We start from the raw sequence: 26,445 nt of genomic DNA on the forward strand, positions 1-26,445 counted from the left end.
CAAAAAGTGAAAAACCTACTTAGCATTTAGTTAATGATCATTATGATAACTTATTTCCTTAATTGTAAGTATAATAACCTACAACACACCAAATTGCAGTAGCTGAAACTCAAAAATAATGGAAACTAAAGGCTACTTGGAAGAGATGAACACATACCAAAGACTGAAGAGAAAAACACAGCACATTTCATTGAACAGTTGCTTAAGTAAAATGATTTTCAGCAAAAAAAAACAAAAACAAAAAACAAAAAAACAAACAAACAAAAAAAAACAACAAACAAACACATACGCCAGCACAAAAAGGGCTAACCCCACACAAAAAACAGCAACAAAAAAACAAACAAACAAAAAAGCAAAAAAAGCACTTGACCCTTTCGGGTAAACTCATTCTGGTGTCTGCATTTGTTTAAAACCAGACAGCTTTTAAGACTTGGAGGGGTGGAGAGAGAGAGAGAAAAAAAAAAAAGAAGCTTTCCAGTCATCTACATCAGCTCAAGATTATAAATCTCCACATATACAGGTTGTATTCTGTTCTCACCCTCTGACTGTGGCCCTATATTAAGAAAAACATGTTGAAATCTAGGCAGAGAAAATGTGGTTAGCTTTTTACAGACAAGAAAGAAAAATAATTAGTTGATTTTTGTAACCTGAATACATCATTCCTAAGAACTAGTCAAATGTGTCTGTATCAACTGTGGCTTGGCTTGCAACCTGTCACACAGGCATCATACACATACACACTTCTAAAGTGGAGCAGACTCACAAAGTGCAACAATATTACCAAATATCAACATCCTGTATACGGTACGTAACTTAGATGAATCGGGAGCAGTGATACCTGTGCTCCACCAGAGTCTCATATTGTCCCTGTTTCATCTCTTCTCCCTACAAATAGGCCTACTGTCTAAACTTAAACCAAACCTCCAGTGTAGCTTGAACCCTCACCCAAAGTGCATAGATTTATCCCATTTAGTTCATAACCTGCGAATTAATTTTGAACACATAGTTTTTGTAAGAAAATAGCCATAAGGTACACAGATTTAAGTATTTCCCAGGAAGCATCAGTCTGAAAAAAATCTGGTGACATAAAATCTTTCCTTTAAACCTATAAATTGGACTAGATTTATTTCTCTAGAGAAGAAGGGTGATTTTCATAATATCTTTCCTCATCTTTTCTGATTTTCCAACCCACACTCCAAAAAATTACAGTCATAATTACCAACTTTTAACAAGTTAAAACCATCACATCACAACCATCACAAGAAAGCACAATTATTAGTTAAACAACATTCAAGGTAACAGTAAAGCTCATCAAAATGGCAAACAGTATGTACCAATGTCCTTACTTGGATGGTGCGATGTGCTATGTATTTTATATCCCTTTCCACAAGTGAGATTAACAAAGTATATATAGCAATGCCCCATGCCCTAATTGCGAAGGAATACTAATGCCTCATCAGCCATCACCATAATATTCAGGTACTCCAAACAAGGTTTCAGTACAACGTTGACTGATTCACATACTTCAACTTCAGTATTGCATTTGCTCTTCTTTTTTTTTTTTTTTTACCTTAGTTGCTGCAAATTAGACCCATTTCCTCAATGAAAAACTAATACATTTGTAAACAGGTTTTTCCTTTGTTATCAGTTACATCACTTCCAAAGGTTCCCTTAACAATCCAGTGCCATTTATGCTGATCAGTTTGAAAATACAATCTGCTTATCTCCTTTGAGTAATGATTCAAGCATGGCTTTAGTCTTCTCTTGTGCGAATGAGGTGCTTGAATGTTACAGTGCATCTGCTTAACTTGTAAGGAACTGCAATTCATCCGTTACTTCCCTGTAGAACAGCTGCAGCAGCCTACAAACTGAAAATAAATAAGTAAAACTACACACAAAGTACTTATTGCACTGGCCAATCTTAAAGTGCCTGTGTGAGTTTGATCATTTGTAAAATTTATTTCAGAGCTGCAGCTCTCTCCTGCAGCAGGAAGGTGTAGCCTGCTGTTGCATTTCTGATTTAAACAATAGCACAGGCAAGACATGGAACATTTACTGTATTCTAAGCTCTTGTCCTCAAATTCAATAGCCAAGGCAACCATGAGTGAAATAACTTTTCACTGAACATGACATGTTCATAATTGTTGTCCATCATACAAAAGAGCATAAATACATAATGAATCAACCGCTTTATGAGCAGACTCATGTTGAAGTGAATCAGTTGACAACTTGTGGCACCTTGTGCAGCTCATAGAATAAAACTTACTAGGTTTCATTCAATGTATCAGTGGATCGGCAACAGAACTAGATCAAAGTCTTCCATTTATCATAATTTCCGGACTATAGAGCACACTTGAATATATATTTGAAATGTTAAGTTTATTTTTTTTAATCATAATTTTTTTTTTTTTTTGTAATATTATTTTCAATTAAATATTGATAAAACACAAAGTTTCTCTCTGAATAAAGGCCAATCAAATATTGAAATTTACCTTTCTCATATGAACATGTCTGCAGGGTGTTGGCCTGTGTGCAGTGACTCAACATAGGCCAGCGCACTCTGCATAGAGGTCAGACAGTATCCCTCTTCTCCTATCAGATAGCTGAAAAAGAGAAGTGAGGATTAGTTGAGATGCCACCCATGTCAGGCTTCTATCGTGTGTTTATTAATGTAATAGTCAATTAATGCCATCAATCAAGTGGCCCTCTGGGAGAAAAATACCCCCTGTATAGCCAGTGTGCTTTTTGTCATGTCTTGGCAATATCAAAACATGATAGTGCAAAGTGGAAGAGGACCTGTTCCCCTCTATTTTGTACAAGATAGGCTTATTGTTAGGAAAATACTCTTTCAATTGACTCTTTCAATCACTTAATTCCTATATTAATATTTTTGACTTACTTTTTGTCTTTTCTTTTTAGGAATAGTCATGATGAAAACAGTAAGCATGGGGTGGTTGGATTGGGCTTTGATGGGTTAAAGTGTCCCTGTTAGCCTTACTCTTATGTTTGCCCCTCCAACTAGCCTGACTGCTCATCCTGCATCACATCTGTCCAAGTTCTGACATCCAATAGAGCTGCAGCAATTTTAGTTTAGGAGTTCTTTTGGTCCTGCTTATTTTATTTATGTTGCTTAGCCAAATGCACATTTACTTATATTTACGTTGGGCTAGGTTGTAAACAAAGTGAAACAGGACAAAAGCAAATCAAACATTAATGTAGATGACATACATGCCAACTACATATTTTTTGGTCATTGGTTTATTCTTTATGGGTTTTCCCACTACATCAACTCAACCCACATAACATGGGGCTTTTATTAGCAGACCAGACTTTCATTTGTCAATTTCTGTAGTTTTACAGGCAAGCTCTTCCATCAGCCAGTTATTTTTAAGGCTTAGGCAGGAGGAGCAGTGAACAATGGTTACAACAGCTTTGTGCAGAGAAGAAAAGTTTGGGTTAGATAATTTAATTGTGGAGTATGGAGGACAGAATTGGAAAAATTTTAAATAAATAAGAAGGTAAAAAATATATTTTAAATTAAATAAATAAGGAAATAAAATAAAATTATTGAAGCCATTTCTCTGTAAACAAATAATAGTTTAAACTGGCCAAAGATTTGCAGTTGGATACAACCCAAAAAACACTTTACATATCAGGTTCAAAATAATTTTGAAAAAAAAAAAAAAGAAATCACGAGAATTAAAACAAAACCTCTGCTAACTGATCATTTCAATTCTAACCTGAGAAGAAAACTAAATGTGTTTTTATTTGAAATAGAAAAAACACATTAAACAAAGAGCAAAATCAACATCAACGTGGCCAACTGCTAAATGTAAACCTAACTTCTATTTCTCCTTTTTAGCTCTATTTGGTCTCTGCCTACTAATGACAAACCACCTGGCTCTTTGGCAATGCAACTTGGGCGTATGGATGTGATGGTACAAAAACTCTGTAAAGCTGACAGCAACATGGTGACAATCGTTAGTGTAACTGGCAACTCATAGTAGTAATGACTCTGTTGGCAGTCAATATAGTTTCATTTATTAATGTTCATTGCTGCAACTTCTTAGGCAGTGGCCCAATTTACACATTATGTTCATTTACTCTAGTCTAGCAGGCTATCTAAAAATCACACAAGGGGTGGGGTTATGGCACCCTGTTTGGTATGTGTCAAAAGAAAACTGTCATGACAGATTCAGTATAAACAAGCAAAGGCGGTGCAACAAAGGGTGTTCATGGATGAAATATAGGGACCAGTAATAACTGGCACATACTGTCAGGTTCAAAACCACAAATATGGATCTGTCCTGAAACCTGGAGACATTCAGTCACCAATCATTGTGACAATAATTCAAACTGGCACACATCTGTGTTGTGAAGGTGGCTATTCCTTCATAACTGTCACTCACGTTTACTTCTTTTTATACATTTGATGTAAACAAAGCAGACTGTAATCACCATCTTTATCTGTCATGACTCACCCTTCGTGAATGAACTCCTCCAGAGCAGCACATTCAGATACAAGCTGAGGTAACTGGCACCGTAGAGCAACAAAGGACAGGATGGGCAAGAGGTCATCTGCACCACTGCCCAGAAGAAGAGAGAAGAGGGCAGTGAAACTTCTAAAAAACAAAAGTAATCAAGGCATGTGGGCAAAATAGTGAGAGTGTAATGGCATGTGCTCCCCATGGGACTGAGTGGAAACTAAATCAAAAGTAGCTCTTCATGGGATACGTGTTCAGGGATGGGAGTGATCAAGCTTTTTTCCCCCTGAGATCTGTAAGGAGGACAAATTGCAGCCTGGGCGATGATGACAGCTTGATAGCATGTGCAGACAGTGATTATTTGTTTATCAGGACTCACACGCAGAGCTTACTGCTTGCTTGCTTGCTAGTTTGCGTGAGAAGGTGGGTTGCTGGCCCTGGACTGACCCAGCCGCATGCAGCTGGATACTCTAAGGTTTCTGGAAGCTGTGGACAAGCTCGTGTAACCACTGTTGGACCTCACATACAGACAAATTCTGAATAATAATCATCCAAGTTCACTACTGTAAACATACACCACCCCTTTACACAAAAACAAATATCTCTGCATTCCAAGGACACAAAACACATTCTTACCACCTGAATACAAATACAGAAGTGTTTGGAATGCATTACAGGTTTTGAAACGCCTTCTGATTTAGTGGAGAATTAAAACGGTTATGTAAAAGATAGGAGATAATGGCAGAGTGGGAAATAATTTTTAGTAAGGTACATTGGTAAAGCTGTGGCACATTTTTGTGAATAACAGAAGAAAAAAAATTGCATATGGACAAAAGCACACAGGAGAACAAACTGCTGCTCAATGTATAAAAGAGGGCAATATTCTCATCCCTGAAATATAAGCTTGTCTTTCAGCAAGACCTTGTCTGGTCTTGTCGTACTATAAATCCACCTGAACAATATGAGCTGGGCCTTGATCAAAAAAAAATTTATGAGTCAAAACTACCACAGACAAGCAGATGGAGATTATAAAATGAGCACTTGTAGATGACAGCTGGCAGGGAAAAACTGCAGTCCATATTTACCCTCTCCAAGGAGCGTGGAAGTAATTCGAAGTTAATTTCTGATTGTGTGGTTTGGTCCTGTTTGACTGAGGCAAGAAAAACTCAACACAGTGGGACTCTCTTTCCATTTCTCTGAACTACATTTTGTTACCAAGTCATACAGTTTAACATACTGGGAGGACACACAAAATCCTTTGTCACTACATTTCTGAACAACAAGCTTTGAGAAGTGCTATGCCCAGTCAACTCTACTACCCCGATCACTTCGCAAACACTCCAATACAAAGAGACAGATATGGAACAAGAGGCACTGTCCCAGTAATTCTCAAAAACAGCAAGTCCAAAAGAGTTGTGAGTAATTTTTCCCCTGCACATTTCTGCACTTAAAATCCCTCTAATTGTTGGTATCCATTGGATTTTGGGTGAGCTGGTTTAAAGCCCAGTTAAAAGTTTAAGACATGCTCCCCAAACAACCCAGTAGATGCTATTTCAAGATCAACGCTGACCTTAGAAAAATATGTTTTCCTCAGTTTGCTTACTAAAATGCTGGTATCCAAGGCATTGCTTGTATAATAAAGATGCAAATATATTCAAAGTCTAATAACTTAAAAATGAAGTTAAAAAAGACAGTGATGGAGAAGGTCAAAAGCACATCACTGGTGAGTGTTCCTGCTGTGGTTCAGGGGAAAACAAGCAGACACTTCTGCATTCATTTCTTTTGAGCATTTCACTAAAATCTAGCCAACACAAGTTCACAGCATACTGCATGTGCTCCATTAACGGTGCTGTCACCCACTGAGCCTTTGTCTAACTCTCGGTCCATCATCACAGATTCCACAAGTCTCCATTTCCTTTCTTCTTCTTCTCTGAGCTTTTTGTTGAGAATTTGGTCTGCTCCAAAGCCAGACAGCATGACCTACATTTATATTTGGCCAGGAAGAGGCACTCTGTGTGGGGCAATAGACCTAGGACAGCCCATGCTGTGCTGGACCTAGATGAGCACTGATGAGAGCTGACAGGGTGGCTACCAAGGCAAAGATCTCTTAAATGACAGGATGACTACTTTCATTGGACTTTGGGATAGTCTTGTCCTCACTTCTATAAGCATGTAGTCATTGGAGAGAGGGCTTTAAGTTTAATTAAGTCAACTTTGGATGCATAAAGCAAACACACAAATAAAAAGCCAAATTTTTCAAATTATAGTCAAACACTGAAGAATTACCAAATTTTTTCATCCAAATACTCACATAGCAGCTGTTTTGGGTGCAGAGTTCTCCTCATGAAGACACCTGTAATCTTCAGCACAGGCACAGATCACACGTAATGTCCGAACTGCAATGAAATATAACTCACATTGTACTGTTGCAAAAATACAGAAAGAGAATTGATGGTCTATAACTAAAGCAATGTCTCCCACAATTGAAAACCACAATTAATAAATTACCTGTCCCCAGATGAAAATGATCAATTACAAGCGGTAACATTCGAATAATTTTGAGCCATTATGAATGATTTGCAGTTTGAACACACCAATCAATGCTCAAATTCTGTCAAACTTTAGTTATAGGTTCATGTAGTGGATGCATTACAAAAAATATAGAAATGTTGAATACAAAGCAGTTGCAGTAAACATGAATACCACTGATACTTAAAGAAAGTCAGCTCAACAACCAAGGGAAGAAACATCATCTTGTCAAGTTTCAGATGTTGAAAATGTACTACAAAAGTATACAGCGTACCTCCGTGCTGATTGTATACAAGTATATATGACCACACATGACCTATGAGGGCAAAAGGGAAGCTCATACTGTAAAGGGGCCACAAAAGGAGTTGTAGCTGAGTTTTTTGAACATAGCTTCATGGTTGAAGAGCTCTGACTAGAAGAGAGTAGTGTACTTCTGACAACAGCTGATTTAACCAGCACTATTCAGATACACAGTACAATAATCCACCAGAGAGGATTTGGAGTGGAGATAAATATTGCTTTCATTTGTAAAATGTTTTCAGAACCTTTAATGTAAAAATCACAAGAAACCATATATGTTTTAAATCCAGGCATGTGGTAAAGACTCTGTAGTGGCCTGCGTAATTATTTGTGGCCAAAATAAGTCAAACATAATGCTAAGAAGTTATCACAAACAGAATACATCTCCCCCAATAACATTAATAATTAAAGCATAATTCAACCTTCAAAGCACAAAAATCTGTGCTTATTTCACCATCAGTGTGAGCCCTGAGCCTGCTTTCTGCAGACAAGCTGGTCATAGCATGGTACTGTGTGTGCCAGTGACAAGGCACAGTGCGTAATTAATGTCTAGTCTGCTCTGTAACTTTGTCTTGGCAGCTGTCAGGGAAGAAAATCTGGCCTCACAAAGGCATGTACATGGGAATGGAAACAAGATTTATAATGCAAGATTTTTAATCCAAAGGCCAAGGGTGGGAACCCCTATAGTAGAGCATAGTAGGTTGTCTACAAAAATGTATTTACCATTGATATTTAAACTCTATTCAGTGTCTCCCTTAAGAGTGATATTTTTTTTTGAGAATACTAAAATACAAAAATTTGTCGAGACCAGATTTGTACAAAAAAAAAAAGAAAAGTTGCAGGATAAGACTCTGCACCAACTAAGGAGCAGCACAGCCATGAAAAGGGTAAAATTCTTTCTTCACATTGAATTAATTTTCTTTAACAGAGAATTTTTGTCCTAAAAATCAGCATCTGTGTCAGGAAGAATAAAACCAACAGTCTGACTCACCGACACACTCCAGCTTCCTCTGTGGACAGTAGTCTTTAAAAAGAAGTTTAAGCTCTTGAACAGCAGACTCATAAGGGTAGGAATCTTGCATTCTGTCAGGTTCTGGGGGAAACAGTTTCAATGGAACACCAACATCTGCAGGTGAGGCATCCTGGTACAATTTCATACTTATTTCAAAGGCTTGCTCTCTTTCTCTGTTGACCTTCCTGTGAAAGAAAATGCAAAGGGGTTTATACAAAGGAACAATGAACTATGCTACATTGATCCAGTGGTACCTATCCTCCCCCAGGTCAACAGTGGACATTGAGCATCAAGATGTGCTCAAAAAGTCTATTTGGAATCAATTCAAGCTTAGAAAGAAAAATTATTACTGTACACAACTTTACTTGAGTGTCATAAATGTTAGGAGAGATACTGAAGAGGTTGATATACTTGGAGTAGTACTGCCACATGCTGGACAATCAGAGAAACAAAGCAAACATTTAACAGCAAACAATGGCTAATATTCCTTTTGTCTACAGAGTAAAAAAAAAAAAAAAAAAAAAAACATAAGTCATTCATCTTCTACTGCTTATCTGTGTCTGGGTCATGGGGGATGCTGGAGCCAATCCCAGCTCATATTGGGCAGGGATGGACAGGTCACCAGTCCATCACAGGGCCAACACACAGAGACAGACAGAGACAAACAACCACTCACACTTACACTCAGACCTACAGATTTAGAGTAACCAATTAACTCAAAAATGATGTCTTTGGACAGTGGGAGGAAACCGGAGTACCTGGAAGAAACCCACGCATGCAGGGAGAACATGCAAACTCCACACAAAAACCAGGAACCGAACCTGAGATGATTTTGTTGTGGGGCAACAGCGCTAACCACTATGCTGTCGTGGTGCCTGTATACATTTTTTTAATTCCTTTTATTTTCTTTCTTTCACAGGTTCAACTCCAATTCAAGATTTCTTTTCCCTTGTATGAGGGGTAAGGCTAACCATATTCTCATTCAGTAGTTTGGCTTACTTGAGTTACCCAAGAGCTAATAAGTAGGCTGCCAAACAGCTCTTTGAAGACCTGAAAGCCAAACATCTTAGAAAGCAAAGATTTATTCAACACACCACTAAGGAAGAGGAATGATCGGAATGATTTGATTAAGCCACTGACCTATGTATACATTGCATTCAGGAAATTCAAAAGGTATATAGTGAAATTTTAGAAGTGTCTGCTAGTTTATTTAAAATTACTAACTGAAATATCTCAAAGGCAGAGTCATGGGTTAGGGTTAATATCATTAAGACTGTAATACAGCATTTGTAATAAAGCATTTGTTACTGCAAAGATTTTCTGGGAGAAGCAGGACATTATCTGACAGAAGTATGTGAGTGGCAATATTTTTGCCATGACTGCCTATATTTCAATAGTCAAAAAACAGAAATTGCACACCAGCTCATTTGAAACTAATTCACTACATGAAGTGCTAGGGGCAGTAGAGACTCCACTGTCTGAATTCTACATGGTAATGAAGAAGAACATACTATCGACTAGAACATACTAACATACTATACTATGACAGAATGGGCAAAGAGGCTAACTAAAAAAGGTTAACTTAAGTGCCTAAAAGCCTTTATTAATTTAATGTATGTCTTAAATACATTTTCAGTCTTCTAAAATAAAACTAGTGATGATTAACAATGGAATTTATTATTATTATTATTATTATTATTATTATTATTATTATATTACTATTTCAGCAAAAAAACTGCAACAGAACTGAATTTTACTGAACAACAAAATTTTCAAAATTAGCATATGCTGCCTGATAATTTCTTTCCAGTAAGATAAGAAAATAAATTTGGATATTGATAAATTGGACATACAGCGCTGTTAGCCCATACATCAGATTCATTTTCAAAAGCAGTAAAACTTTGCTGGTTCTAAAATCACATACTTATACAAGAATTTGGACTACACTACCTGAAAAGAGCCACTAGTGCAGTCCACAAGGGCATGAAGAAGACTTCCTCTATGCTGGCAAGGCATAGATCTTTAGAGCTAGCTGTGTTCAGACACTCAAACGACAGCAAACACAGTGACAGAAGTTGATCTGAAAGAGATAAAACATCTCCATCAATTAATATTCAACTACTGTTGTAAATGTAAACTGCTATTTACAAGCAGCATGATAATGCTGACACACACATCCATCCTCTAATGTCATGCTCACCAATTGCAATATGAATGTCTTTGACAATAGCTTTCAGATGCTCTTTCAATGCCCTCATCTCCAGCTCCTGTATGTTACCCTCATTGAGCACAGAGGGATCCCAGATATCTGAATCTGAGCCAGCTTCATCTGTACAACCATGGGGTGAGGCTGAGTCCAGTTGGGTCAGAAATTCCTCCAGATCTTCAAAAGAGTTCTCCTGGTCCAACATTTCCTGTGTATGAGACTCCTCCCTGTCCTCATAATCATATTTGGTGTGGAGGTCATCAAAGAGCGAGGGGGATAGCAGCAAGCCAGAGCTGAAACTCTGGCTACCACCGCCACTGCTCACACTGTCGGTCAGCTTCCTCTTAGTTTCTGTATGACCAAGAAGACATTCATATTCAATTAATGTCCATGCAGCAATGAGGACTATTAGATGAGACCAAGTTACTGCAACTGACAGTGAGACATGATTGTTGCCCATTTGATAGACTCCAAAACTAGATCCAAAACTCCTTTTACAGGTGTGGTTTGGATACCACACTGCTTTCCTTTATCCTGGTGTGTTGTAGCTGTATAGTGGCAGAGAAGCAGGTGCTGCAGAGGGGGTAAAGTCTGCCCAGAGGACCATCTGATGCAGCTTAGCAGCCTTTTAGGACATTTACCAGAGCTGATTCAGGAACAGAGAAAATTGCATCATGTGAGATTCTACCCACCGTGCATCGGACTATTTTCTCCCCTCAGCCAAGAGGCTACACTGCATCCTTGTGATAACAACCAGGCTGAAGAATATCTCCTTCCTTGATGCTGTAAGGCTATTGAACTGTTGTGCACTGCTGTCGCTTTCAATTGCATTTTTAAGCTGCTGCACTTCATAATGGCGTGCCAGGCTACTGCGTTATGCTGCTTTTGACCTTGACAAAGTGTTGTTTTTTTGAATAGGCTCATTCATTCATCTTCTGCCTCTTATCCATTCCAGGTCGCAGGGGGTGCTGGAGCCATCAAAGCAGAACCAAGCATGCATGCTCAGTAAACAGTGAGGGGTTCTCTGCTGCTAAAAACTACATTGGTCAATGGTTTGTTCCCTCAGTTCAGTTTTAATTATCATAGGTAAATGTACAGACTTGGGCCTACCTGGATGAAGCAGGTTCTGTGTACTGTGAGAAGGCCTCAGCAGCAGGGCAGGACTCTGGGGGAGGGCTTTGCTGACAATGGGGTAGAGACTGTTGTAAACTCTGTACTGATGTTTCCTCAGCAGCTTCACCACAGGGTGGTCAGATTGGCTAAAGACAATATATATGATGGGCAATAAAAATGCAAAAGGTTTTGTTTAACATAGTATAACAACAGTATCCAGCAGCTATGCAATCAGATATACAAAAAGAGATCATCAGCCAGAGTTAAGTGCAAAATTAAGGGCCAATCCTAAAGGGTCCAAAAAAAAAAAAAATCAATGTACAATTTTCACCAATTCTCAACCAACTCTGGGTAAAGACGGTCAGCACAAATACAGATGCTGACTTAAACACTTTTTCCCCCCCATCTGTGACCATTTGTATGGTGTTGGAAAAATATTAACTTCTAAGTTCTAATAAGCATTATATGGCATTCTTTTATAAGAACAATGCACACATTTCTTGTGATCTTCTTTGACCATCTCTGATTTAAGAATAATTCTATAACAGATTTGTCTAACCAAATAATGATTATACAAAAGAAAACAAACACTTCTGAAACAACACTGAACCTTCATGTGTTAAAGCGATTGAAGCAAGACTCCCAAACAAGTGTATTGACCTTTTGAAAAAAAATCCCAAAAATCTGATAGTCTGTCAACATGAATACAACAATTCTCTTCAACTTGAAAATAGATCACCTTTGCATAATGTCTTGGCTGTGTGTGGTGATTCTAAGTGATATGTATCAGTTGACATTAATCACCAATTAACATAATTTAGAGCATCAGACTCTCCTTTGACAGGGAAGGTCAACAATATCATCATACACCATACTTGTGGATACTTGGTACTCCTATGACAGTCAGTTACCTTAGCAGGTAGGAGACTAAACGTGGGACTAATGTGACATCATCAGGATTCTCCTTGATGTTGGCTTTCCATATTTTGGGCCAATCCTAAAGGGTCAAAACATGTGTAAATAACTTCCTTTCAACCATACACAAACCCACAGTGGCTTTTTCACTTGTTACTGTAAGAAATATAAAAAAAAACCCAAAAAAACTACTTGTTCAATGTTGTCCTTCTGTCATTTGCTAGGGGTGTAATAGTACGTGTATTCATCCTGATCCGGTGTAGGTCATTCGCTTCGAATACACGTGTGTACCGAACGTACCTAAAATATTAAAGCGGAACTACTTGCCACTCCTTGTTTCCTCCGGGTGAGGGAACACTATTGCAAAGCCCCGTATGCTCTTGTCGAGGCATCCTGGCAACCTCGTTTAGCATGTACTGTAGCACAGACTGAACTGGAACTACCCAAGCAAATTTGAGTGAACTAATCTAGCGACCCAGTCTAATGTTAGTAAAGGCGAGCCACATGGAACCAGCTGGCAACTCCTCTTAACACCTAGTGTTAGCACAGAGAAGAATGAGGCTTCTGATTTTCTGTTTTCTACATTGAGGAATTAAGCATGTGAGTAAGATTTAAATTTTATTGTATAGTAAAGCCAAAGAGGCTTTTTAATTTAACTGAGCAGTTTGAATATGAAGTTGAAACAGCTTACAGTATTTTCTACATGCCATACTTGGGGTTAGATCTTCATTGATCTTTATTTCATTACTTAGGTTTAGCGTTAGGTAGGTATTTTCCTATTTAGACCCTGGTATTTTTTTTATTTATTTATTTTTTAAAATCATCCTTTGTTTAGGAAATTCTGTTATGTTTAATGTTTTTTAATTAGATAATAAATGAAAAACAAGACCCCCCTCCCCCTTTTTTTTTTTTCATTTTTCTGTACTGAAAATGTAGTGAAGCGTGACCTCAGCGTACCATTACATCCCTAGTCATTTCATATGATCATGCCAAAAATTTTCCCCTCACAAATTTACACTCTACAACCCATGACGACAAACTGAAAAAAACTGATTAAAAGATTTCACACAAATATTTTTTTTATATTTTATACCCATTTTGTTTTGGGTATTTGTTCAGATTGAGAAAAAAAATATTCAAAAAGTATAAGGGTCCATCAACTTAAAGTCATTATTTTTCTTTAACAACATTTACTCTTAAACTTACGTGGTCTTGCTCATATTCAAGAACATTGGTATAGAGCATGTGCTGCTCTTGCTCCTCTGGAGTCATTGTTCCAGATGCTGCAAATCTCCTGTAGTGACAAAGAGAATTGTTTTGTTTTTTACATATAAATGCTTTCAGAGACTTTGTTTGCTTACCTATGACACAGACACAAACTCAATAAGTTATATATTGTATTTGGTAACAACTGTACTGAAATTCTGTATATTTGATCAGCCTCAATATTTTATGTCCTTTACAGACATATATTGAATATGTGCAGTAGAACTTCCCTCTACCTTTGACTTTGGAGGTTTTTGGTAAAATAGCAAAAGTTGCAGTAAAAAGTTTTCACAAGAATGTCACCATAAATGATTTCCAAAATGGACGGAATCTAGAATCATTACATTCAGATAACTACATGCATAGATAACACTACAAACTCCACTTAGGAACTCTGAGTGAAATGAAAACCTAATGTAAAATTAGGTATGTATGTGTGTGTGTGTGTGTGTGTGTGTGTGTGTATATATATATATATATATATAGATATATATATATCTATATATATATCTATATATATATATATCTATATATATATATATATATATATATATATAGATATATATATATAGATATATATATAGATAGATATATATATATATATATATATATATATATATATATATATATATATATATATATAGAGAGAGAGAGAGAGAGAGAGAGAGTAAGATTTAAGATTGAATATAGTGCATGGAACATTAGTGTCACTGGCCAAAACTAAAAGCTGCAGAAAGATAATGGTTAGCAAAATACATGTAGCAGCTTTTGTGAAGTTAAATTCTAGAATTTAACACTACCTTTCTTGTTCTCAGAAATTTCTCTAACCAATCAAATACAGAGTAGACAATCTGCTTCCAATTTACACTAAACTATGGAACTAAAACTGTCATTTGAATGGCTAGTCCAGTGGTTGTAGCTGAATGTTATTAAGTCAAACATTAATTGTTAGACTACTTCCTGAACAAACAAGGCTAAGATTCACTTGGTGCTTGGGAGTCGCTCATGACCCAATAAGTATTCAGTGAATGTAAAAAAAAAAGTGGCTAATAACTAAAGTTAACGTCAATCCAGTCTCTGTAGAAAACCACAATATACCTGTTAGCCTCCTCCTGTAGCCTCAGTCTTCTCTCCTCCATTTTCCGCTGGAGCTAATGATACAACAAATATGAAGGAAAGCTCCAAATATCACAGTCTTCACATGAATCAGTTCTAAGTGGTAATGGTCTTCACTTGAAATATATACAGTATCAATGCAGTATTGGAAGAAAATAAAAATTTGCATTCCAACCCATAAATATCAATACAAACAAAAATATGTAAAAAATATCCAAGCATTTACACAAAATAGGCTTATTTGTTGTTTAGATGTGAAGAACATAAACATGAGAAGGTCTTAGGGGGAGGTCAGGAGAGGAATTGCCCTTCTTGAGCCAGAGTCAATCACTTTTACTACATTTACATGCAAAGGGTCAGCCAAAATACAGCTATATTTCAAAGTTGTCTTTGTCCAAGTATACATACCAAGGATTCTGCAACAATAGACGGCATGGTACCCCTTTCAAATGGTGGGTAATAAGTCACCAGTGGCTGACCTTTTTACATCACAGACAAACCAGATGAATGAACATCCACCAGTGTCATTGTGAAAACTTAGTTTTGTACAAAAGAGTGAGAACAAGACTTGCACTGACTAAAGAAGGATACAGCATCCTGCCTGGCCTTTGCAATGATGAGGTTCTCCATCATCTGCCGCTGGAGCGAGAGTTTCTGCATGGCAAGAGAAGGGAAGTTACTTAATTTATAAGTAAATCAAATACACTCACTACAAATTATATATTTTACTGTGAATTGTTTACATAGAAAAAAATGCCATCCATTCAGCACAAACAGAAGATTTAGATAAATATTGGTGCCAATACAGGTGCCAAGAACCGAAGCAATGCCATGGCACAGCTGAACAACACAAAGTCTGCATTATACAAATTAAGGAAATTATTCTTTTTATTTGATGTGTCTAGACAAACACCACAATCAACATAACACCAAAGAATGCAGGGTGTCATTAATGGTGAGAAAAATCCAAACATCTTAAATATTGTTGTCATGCAGTTAAGGTGAACAGACACAAATAGTGTGTAAGTGCCCTGAATTGCTGTCGGGCTTTGGGACTCTGCCTGTAAATATGATATTGTTTTTGTTTTTTAAATGCAAGCAACACACCTTTCTCTTCAGATATGATAGCGCAGTTAGCTCTGTGGTTCGTAGCGTTATTTGTGCCATAAATTCACCGGCATAAATTACCTTCACAAACGCCTTGAGTTTTCTCCAGTAAGCACGGAGCTCCATTTGATGCCGAAACATTTTCCGTATCTGAATGATAAGTCAACTATATATAAAAAAAAAAAAAAAAAAGTCTCCAACACAGCACAGGTTGGGCAGCAACGCACTGCGGTCTGGGTTAAAAGCCTACCATAACTTTTCTGTTTGGAGAAAAGTTTCCTTTCCCACAAAAGAGACGAAAAAGCCGTCAGGGAAAGCTGAGTTATTCAGTTTCGTAATTATGAATCCTGGATAATGTCCTTATCAGAGAGCGGCACACGGCCCACTCCCGTTTCCCTCGGGTATTCATTTAACACTGATCGGCCTGACGCTTCAAGACAAGTCAGCGCACCGGGTGTAGCGCAGGTAATTATATATATTAAAAAAAAAAAAAAACTGATATAAAGAGAACCGTGAACCGCTTCCACGATAGTCTATTTTTAAGGCTTTTTAAGATTTAAATGTATTCGTAATATCGGCAACTCACTTGTATGGAGGAAATAGGATTTCAACTACAATGCAATCATTTCTCACTTTGACGTGTACATCGAATTTGTAGTATGCAAATTGGCAGATTATTTTCTTTTAAACCCTAAATCTAACTGATTAAAAGTGACACTGCAGAATGAGCATATTTTGCTTGTGAAAAACAATAAGCCATGAAAATGTTACAAAACCTGTAACATTTGGCCGTCAGTCTGTGTGAGTGTTTGTTTGTCTCTGTTTGCTGGCCCTGTGATGTTGGCCTATCCAGGGTAACCCCGCCCTCAACCAGCTGGGATTGGCTCCAGCATCCCGTCGGGACCCGGAAACGGATAAGCCATAGAAGATGGATGGATGGATGAATGAATGAATGAACGAACGAATGAATGTAGCAAACTATCAAGGAACTGAATGTACCCTGAGTTTTCACTTTCTACCTGGAATCTTTTATATAATTTAAGAAAAAAAAGAGAGTAGTAAAAAGAGTAAAAGACACATTTTGCTACATTCCTTTACTCTTTAACACACACTTACCAAAGATGTCTTCTGGTAGGCCTGACCAGGTGTAAGTCTTGCCAAACGAGCTTCATAATTGGCTTTCAACTTCTGGTTCAAACGGGAAGCTTGTTCAATTGGTGTGAGCTCCCTACATCACATGCACACACATATGCATACACGAAAACACGCAAACAACAAACAAACAATTTTCCAATCAAACTTTAAGCGTGTGCCAAATGCTAAAAGCATAAAGCAACCTCTATACACCTGTCATCACCACTTAATATCACCTAATATAAGCATTTAATGAAAACTGCTGAATATTTTAAGCAGCATTTTTTATAATAATAATAACAATAAGCTTTAATTGTGTTTGTTGTTTCTTGAAAAACTTAAAAAGTGCTTCACAAAAAGATAAAACAATAATATAACAACAATTATATAAAATGAAATGGCTCAAAATACATCCACATGAACACTTCTTTATGAAGGCATTCAAAAGTAGATCTAATAAATCATTAACAAAAAGATAACGGACATGTCACGGACATTATTCAAACATTTTGCAGGTCAAATAAACTGTTTCTGCATTAAAAAAAAGAGAAATTAGGACATATATGGCAATTAGAAGGCACAAAACGCATTTCTATTTCATAACCAAAGGCTTAAAATGTATTTTTCACAGTTATAAGAGAAATAATCTGTTTAATGTTTTGATATATTATTTTAAAAAGGAATCTAGAAGTGGCTGATTCTTGGATATGTCTGTTATCATTGTTGTGTCGCTCACTTCAGAAGATATCTGGTGTTGAATGGAGCAATGTTTGCTTTACTTTTTGATTGTGTCCTGTGACGCCACTGTTTGTAGTCTCTTGAAGACTTCAGGGGGGAGAAAGGGGGAGAGCCCTCCACTACCATCATCTGTCAACACCTTGTGGTGACCGGTCTTTTTTGGGCTGGTTGATTTATCCCCTGTATCAGCAGGAGCACCAGATAGAGGGACAGTGACAGCAGAGGTGAAACAGAGAGAAAAAGAGATTGGTTTAAAGGGCAGAATCATGTGGCTGCACATTGGCTCGTTTTGATTTGTGAGCCACAGGGCAGACCCCTAGTTAGTATTGATTGAGCATTGTGTTCATAAAGGACTGGAATAGAGGATCGGACATATTCACCAGTGTTTTCAGCAATGGCCACTGGAGAAATGGCAGTCTGATGGGGTTTAGCTGTCTGGGCAGGTGAACCAGATGAGGAAGCAGAGACAGAAGCAGAGGCTTCATTAGGGCCTGCGTTCTTCTCTATAAATGACTTGGCTCGCTCCAGACACTGCTCAGCTAGCCTCAACATCCGGCCCACCTCCACTGCCGCCATCTCCCTCTCTTCTGTGAGTGGGACAGAAGGCGAAGGAAAACGGAAAAGGTTATTAGCAGTGACTAAAACATGACAGTTAAACTTGATAATGGTCACAGCATTTAAGATCAAGGTCAGCTTGAAAAAAGGAATTTACCCACAAAACTGCAAAATATCATGTGATCATTTGTAATATGCACATGTACATAGGGTGGGCTATTCCTTTCCTAATTTTTACCCCTCTTGCCTCATTTACTTAATGTTAAGATATTTAGCACGTGTATTATTATATATATAGTATATATATATAATACAGTCACTACACTACTACTATTGACATTCAGAGATACCAACAGACAGAGCTGCAAGTTAAACTTGTTATGGAATGCTCCCCTAACCAACTGTGTGCTTTAATTTTATTCTGCCTAGCATGAATTTCGCTGCTGCTCACACCATGCAGGACAGTAGCCTACGCCACCCCAGCATTTCTTTGTAATTGCATTAGTGCTAAGACTTCGTTATGAACAAGCAACTTATGAAAAATTTAGGATATGACCAGCTGTTTGGTAACGTAACTATTTCGTAAATTGGGGAGTCTCTGTTCTACGCCATAAAATAACTATGGATAGTCTCTGTATGTACAGTAGGATATATTGCCTTATATTTATGTATGTGTATTTTTTTTTTTTACTTTTAATTACCCTGTTTCTTTTAATAATAGTACATATATTATATATAATATATATAATCCTTCCCAGTCCCATACATTTCCTCTCAATTTAAACACATAATTTAAAATTGTTTGACTGCAACAGAATCATAGTGGCTTTGAATAACAAGTGAAGGTTCCAAAGTTTAATAAAGTTTATTTCTTTGTAAATCTAGGTTGCAGTGACACCGTAGGTTGTCTTGTTTTTAGCCTTAATGAGAATTCCAAAACACATTTCTGATTCATGGGATGTAATCATTGTCAGACTCAGAAAAACTGGGACACACAGAGCAGACCAGAGACAGTGAGTAGTGGGTAGTTTATTATCAGTCCAGGTTCGGTACACAGGCAGGCAGTCAGAATAAGCAGCAGTACAAAAACACCGGAGGGATCAGAAGTCCAATAGACAGGCAAGGATAGAAACCGGGAAATCAAAAAACACCGGCAAAGGCACAGAGGTGTTAGACAAAAAACTGGTCAAATACAAAGAAAGAACAGCAGAAAGCTACTCACAAGTGATGCAGACAGTGTGACAAGGACACGTGAGAAGACACTGGGTATATACACACACACACAAGGGAAATCAGACACAGGTGAATGACATTTGGGGGTGAGGCAGTAATCAGGGGAGGAGGGAAACAGGAAGTAAAACCCTAGGACCTGAAAATCATGAGGTAGAATTATATTTCTGAAGTCAATGAAGCAACCGATTAGAAATTCATTGCAAAGTTATATTAGGAAGAATTGTGAAATTTGGCCCAACAATGGGAAATGATGATTATGAAACTGGCTCCCAAGAAATATGAGCCCAATCTTGCTGATGATTTTGCTGTAATTTAGGCCCAAAATACCATTTTTAATAGCAATTCCTTCCCACTAAATAGCCCAATTGATTTGAAAATTCAAACATAATCCTTATATGCTGCACCAAATCTATGAATAATGGATGATGAATTTTTTCCAAATTTGTGAAAAACATTAATATGGATAACATTCAGACTGAGATACACATCTCTAGTGAGTGAGATCCGTTCTAAAACACAGCAGTTATGAATCAGAATGTCTTCACAAATATCAATAATTAATCATTTGTCCAATCACTATGAATCTTAGAATAATTAGTCTGGGATTCTTGGTCTTCAGTCTGTAAGAGGCAAAAGGTTCAACAGAGCATTTTCAGCTTATAAACACACCAAAAGAAAGAAAAAAGAATCACTGCCACCAGGTGGCTAAGTGGTGGTGGTGATTCTACAGTGATTCTCTGGGTTTCGCATCTCTTGTGCTCCCACGTGCTGGGTGGCAGGGAAAGTGTGAGTCCCTGTTAATGGTCTCACACATATCTAGGGAATGCTCAAATGCATGTCTATCTTACCAGCTCCTGTCAGGTCACATCACAAAGAATTGATTAATCCTGCGAAAACGGGCTGAGCAATTCTCTCAACCTACCTGTATATGTCCTCTCTACACTTTTTTGAGTTTTCAGTTCCTCTGATGGGACACTTTGTCCTACCTGGACTCACATGACTCCAAGGATCTACACACATATTCTCTGGACTCCAATTATTCTGAGGGAGGTGAGAGGAAAAGCAAAGTAACCATTGCTCTAATATATTCTACCAGCACCATCTGTTTCCCTTCCTCTGTTCATCATGCCATGTCTCGTGTGTCCTTTGCTCCCTCCTATATTCACTGTGGTGTAGCACTGCTCTCCTTGCCACACAAAGGTCATTTCACTCAATAAAGGTCAACAAACTAGCTTCCAGGGAGGGCTGGTGATGGCCACATGCATGCACATAATAATAAAATGTTTAGCTGCATGATTAAAAGGGCATCATTCTCATAAAAAGTTGATACTCTTTGTGGTGTTAGATTATGAGGACAAAAAAATAAATACATTAAAAATTAGATGTCTGGAAATATGAATTCTATGAATTCTCGAGTAAATAACAGGTGAATGAGATACCCACCTGCAGAACCTGCTTGAGGAAGGTGTCTGCCCTACGGGCCAACACCACTAATTTGAGCCCTCAACTTTTTGACAACTATTCTGCTCTGTAGAAGTTTCTGAGGAAGCTGCATCTGGGAAAGCAGGAGGCCTACAGAAGTGAGGACCAGTTCTTTTAAAAGCAGACCAGGGATACACTGACAAAGGAAATAAGAGCAGTTAAAAGAAGCTGCACAAAGAACTTTAAAAACAGTTTTTATGCATGTTAGTCTGGAGAGGCCTGCTGAGCATGACCAGCTAATAGAAACAATCCACCAGATGGTCTTACCCTCTTTTACACCAGGTTTGAAAGGACTTGCAACCCTCAACCCACCCATACACAAGGACCACTTGCACCTGTGCTGACAATCTGAGAAGAGGATGTGCGACGGCGCTTTAAGAAACAGATCAGGAAAGCGACAAGACTAGAAGGTTTGTCCCTGTCCTGGCTGAAAGCCTGAACTGACCAACTGACCCCTTTCTTCAGCTTCAGCTGATTTTCAACTGATACAAGGAGCTGTGTGAAGTGCCCTCCTGCTTCAAAACTAGGGAGGCAATGGTACAGTTTTCCCACGGTTCAGTATGCATCACAGTTTTTAGGCCACGGTAATGGTGCGGTTTAAATATCTTAATATAAGAATACTCACTAGAAAAGGCACATAAAAATAATTAAAGGCAAACACAGATATAGTCAAACCACTATATTATAAAAAATTAACACCATTCCATAAAAAACAGAGCAGTATGCAATAAAAAATAAACAGCAAACATTATTGTAGCCACCATAATTAGAAACTACTTAACTGTTACAAATAGAATATCAAAGAATAGCACAGATTTTAACCCATTCATAGAAACTACTTAACTACTACAAATACAATCAATAGATGTAAACATGACATTAAGTGCAGTATCAATTAAAAATAGTTAAACTATTACAAAGCAATGCTGGCACAGCGTGCTTTCTTTGTTGACCGTCACTTTTCAGTTGTCATCACAGTCGACGCTAAATCCAAAATCACACACAAGAGGATGGGGCCTCTTCAAACATTCTTTTTTCTTAGTCTCGTTTACTCGCCACGTATGCTCAAGGTTTACTCTCCACCCTCTTTTCTCTGTTGGGCTCTGAAGGCAGGATGAACAGAGCATGGCACTGGGCCTGGGCAGTGGAGCTCTCTCTACTGTGCATCTAATCGCACAGAATGCGGTGCACCAAGTTTTGCTGAAGTTTTGTGACAGGACGAAACGTACCGAAATGCCATTGTTTGCCTCTGTGTATTGAAGAGTTTAGTAAAAGAATGAATATTGTTGCATCCTTATTCAAAATCTCCCACCAACATCTTGGGGAATCAGGTGCAGACATACAGATCTGTATCTTTAATGAACTCCTCACAGTCATTGATGGTCAGACTGCATCTGTGCAACAAACCTCCACCACCATCATGCATCTTTGCACAATCTTTACACTTTTTGTTTTAACTTATACATAGAACCTTATGAATGTTTAGAGAGGCCAAAGTTATTGTGTTGTTTTCTTCTGCAACAGAACAAACACTGCTGATGTAGCTTTAGAGCTATAATTATAAAAAGGCAATGCCACTGCAATAAATAAGTTAAGGGACCAGGCTTGGCAAGCTATAGTAGATAATAGGGATGAGCGAATACACCACTACCCGTTTCTGTTCAACCATCTACATTATCTGTACCCGGAATACATACCCGGAAGGGGCGGCTTAAACCAGAAACGGGCGTGGCTATACGAAAGTTGTATTTTTAAGCCTGAAATTGATGTAGGTTGATCATAAGTTGCTATATTTATTGTAAGCCTCAATTTATTTGTAGTTACAGCTTAATTTTTAATTATACATAGGTGAGAAGAGCGAGCCGACCGGAAAAAAACCTGACCCGGTAAAGAAACGGTGAGAATGAGAAACGCGATGCCGGCTGCATGAAACCCTGTCTGTCACGAATCATGTTTTTACCCCATAACTCCATGAAGTGAGGCAGATTTGAAACATGTGGGGTATAAAAAGCTATTTTAAAATGGTGATGTAGTAGTGTGGATGTAACATAAATCTTTATCGCTATTAAGTTAAATGATGATCTTACCGGGGGACTCGATCGAGTAGTAAACCCTTCTCCATGAAAATGAAGGGACAATGAGAAAGAGCCACATATGTGAGCTTTTCATTGTATCGGTTTTTTCTCTGGTACAGCTAGTGTGTTAAAATAATGTTTTACGCTAACTGCTTGACAGTGTATTTTAAGTTGCGCCGCCGATTGTTTTCCCCTCCGATGGGCGTGGCTTTCGGGGTATGACGCATTGCGCTCTGTCCTATCACAGGACGTCCTGAGGAGGATTTTCCTTCAGCCCGAGTAGGATTTTTATTCATTATTCATTATTCATTATTACTCATATGGTACTCGTATTTGTCTAAATTGCTATTGTACCAGATGCTTGCTTCAGCCGAGTGTCCGGCTCACCCCAAGTGGACAGACTAAATGCATATGTGCTGTACTTTGTGATATCACTTCATATTCTTTTTTCTTCCATAATGCACTTTCTCTTGCTTGTGTTTTAAAATTTCAGTCCACATACACTTCTGATTTACAATTTTTATAATGAAAGTAAATTTAAATCCCTAGACTGAGTGTCTGTATTATCCGTAGTCTAATGTGTTTTTAAATGTAGTTGTAGGACAACATGTAACCAATTACAATACCTTTTGGTTTTTAACCTTTGAGGTATTTGGATGTCTGAACATAATTGACCTATTAACCCTTTATCTATATTCATTCTGCAATTTTAACAGAATAAATATCAATTGCCAAAGAAGAACATAGTCACAGGTTAAGACCGAATATAACATTTTTTTGGGGGGCTGCATGGGTGGTTGAGTGGTCACAGCACCTGCAGACTTTTTTTGCTTTTTGTTTTCTTTTTTAGAACAGGCCACTGTTTGTGGTGTAGGCCCGTCACCAGAAGAACTAACACCAGCAGAGGAACTTGCACTCAGCTCCAACAGGGGATGACCACAAATTGAAAGAATAGATAGGGTTACATCGTCACAATTTACTTCCCAGGGTGCTCATGAGAAGAGATAAGATATATCTGTTGGATCATGGAGCATGTGTTCCACCACTGGGCTACGCCCTTGGGTCACCATGATATTTTCATGTTTTATGTATTATCAACCACAGCAGCAACAAGAAAAAAAATTATTTATTTTCCATTTCTTTTACAGGGGACTTAATGCTTTGGAATTACCTTAAGACTTTTTGAAATTTTTTCTCTAAAAAAGATGTTAAATTAAAATGTGTCCTATCTGTGATGCAATAAAAACAATGTTGCTGCCCCTATTCATGTCCCTGGGCTTCAGGCTCTGGGAGACAGCATGGATGAAGTGTGAAAAGAAGCGGAGCTGCTGAATCACACCTGGACATGCTGTTCACACAGTTTTTGTTGACTTTTAATCAGACATTTTTATTCTGAGCCTCATTAGCCTGTTGCCATTTTTTATTTATGGGATACTTTGTATCGTGCGGTACTATTCTTTGTGTTATTTATTTTTCTTTTAATTGTAACAAGTTCCATTTTAAAATCCGTCTATTGCCCTGAGGGCTTTTAGCTGTGCTCACTCTGATGTTCTAAAGAACCTGTGTACCTTTAGATGGCTTGTTGAAATTTTGTTCACATGCAAAAGCTAGGTATACAGCTTCTACCAGCAGTATATAACCCAATGTCTACTTTTATTTTGTGTTTTTTTTTTTTAGTTGACAAGACCTATTTTGGTGAGCTCACCCATAACAAACCAGCATGCCGCCATGACACAAGCAAGTTTAGCTGTTTACCTTGAGTAGATGCTCATTTTTCAGCTGATTTAATAGTCCTCGTAGCCTAACAATGAGGCAGGTTCAGACGGTACATTTTTGGATTAACAGCTTTTAATAATGACTTTTCACTTTTTAGATAAAATCTGATGGATTGCCTTTATCAGATAAATCTTCAATAACACAAAGCCACAGTCAACCATTTGACCACAGTGAAACCTTCAAGGGCCTGAGCAATATGTTTTCATGCAGCCCTGCCTGCAAGTCATACAAACTTGAACAATACTCAATTGTTTAACTTGTTGCCACAACATTTGACAAAGATACTGATGAGGGGAAAGCAGAGACTTCCATAGATAAAAACTCAACAAAATTGAGTACACCTTGAAAAGAAGTTAGGCAATGATGCATCTTTAAGATCAATTCTACATGCTTCTACTCAGACCTACTTTTTGGCTCAGCTTCCTCCAAAAGTGCATGTGATATGTAGTTGATGGTCCGGAGGTATTCATAGTAAGCTTCCTGCAGGGAGAGCAGAAGAATGTAAATAGTACATAATGCAAGATACTAACACAGATAGTTGATTAAGATGTAGTCTGTGTAAAGGCAATGTCAAGTCAATAATATCATTATTAAATAAACTCAACACCAGAACATATTTTTAATTAACTCAACTAAATGGTATCTCAACATAAGCTGAATAATGTAAAATAAAAGCACTGTGTCTGTCATCAACTCACAGCATTTTGTTTCAGGATGACAAACTAACTTCCGTTTTAAATAATAGTGGCTGTGGAAATGTCACGTTGGTGTCGGATATGTCTAATGGCAGGTGAAATGCACAGGATGAAGATGTAGGCTTCCAGTGGCACCTCGGCCCAGCAGCTGGGTTCACATTAACTAGGAACCCAGCAATGACAGGCTAGCTTCAGATGCTAACCCGCTAACAGCTCCGCCCCTCCGTCTGTTTACATCACCACGGACCGCCTGCTGTGGACTTCAAGTACGTCTGATAATTTCGAGCCGTATAGCGCGCTACCTGTTGTGTTCTCCCTCCATCCAGTTGTATTGCTACTTTAGCCATCTTCATGGCATTTTGGAGAGCTGTCGCACCGTTGTCAGCTGTGGCCATGGTTAGTCCGGATCCAGCCTAACCACTCCTTCTTTTTCTCTGTTTAATCGCAGCAGACTGCATACAGCCTTCAATCACAAGTGTGATCTGCCTCCTACCGTACAGGAGTACCATTCGTCTGAAAACTGATGATAATTAACACATTAAATAAGAACATCACCACCTTTTCTCGATACAGACGTGAATTAAAAAATTGATAAACATCAATAAATTTTTTGAGTTAGAGAAGTGAAATGCTTGCCTTTAAAAAAATACTTGTATTGTTACAGAACCAACTGTATGAATGTTTGACTGTAGAAACTGCTGAATGAAGC

The 26,445-nt window shown here is 37.9% G+C and overlaps 1 protein-coding gene across 4 annotated transcripts; it reads right to left on the reverse strand.

The window, feature by feature from the left end:
* Positions 1–1,507: 1,507 nt before the first annotated feature.
* vps9d1 (VPS9 domain containing 1) lies at positions 1,508–26,160 on the reverse strand. 4 transcript variants are annotated; one of them, XM_029521971.1, is made up of 18 exons: positions 26,039–26,160; positions 25,449–25,521; positions 18,301–18,507; positions 17,962–18,100; positions 17,165–17,276; positions 15,520–15,595; positions 15,350–15,420; positions 14,924–14,976; positions 13,766–13,853; positions 12,556–12,641; positions 11,642–11,790; positions 10,526–10,882; positions 10,276–10,405; positions 8,305–8,510; positions 6,796–6,880; positions 4,482–4,586; positions 2,493–2,603; positions 1,508–1,868 (listed from the first exon to the last, which is right to left on the reverse strand). In XM_029521971.1, exons 1-17 carry the CDS (start codon positions 26,129–26,131, stop codon positions 2,498–2,500), a joined length of 2,136 nt encoding a protein of 711 aa, XP_029377831.1. In that variant the 5' UTR covers positions 26,132–26,160; the 3' UTR covers positions 1,508–1,868; positions 2,493–2,497. The 4 variants fall into 4 exon arrangements, with proteins under 4 accessions (XP_029377831.1, XP_029377834.1, XP_029377832.1 ...); XM_029521974.1 differs by lacking the exon at positions 26,039–26,160 and adding an exon at positions 25,740–25,890; XM_029521972.1 differs by lacking the exon at positions 15,350–15,420 and having other exon boundaries at positions 15,533–15,595.
* Positions 26,161–26,445: the final 285 nt, after the last annotated feature.

This window comes from Echeneis naucrates, chromosome 16 (genome assembly GCF_900963305.1).
Source record: "Echeneis naucrates chromosome 16, fEcheNa1.1, whole genome shotgun sequence".
In the NCBI taxonomy this organism is placed as follows: Eukaryota; Metazoa; Chordata; class Actinopteri; order Carangiformes; family Echeneidae; genus Echeneis; species Echeneis naucrates.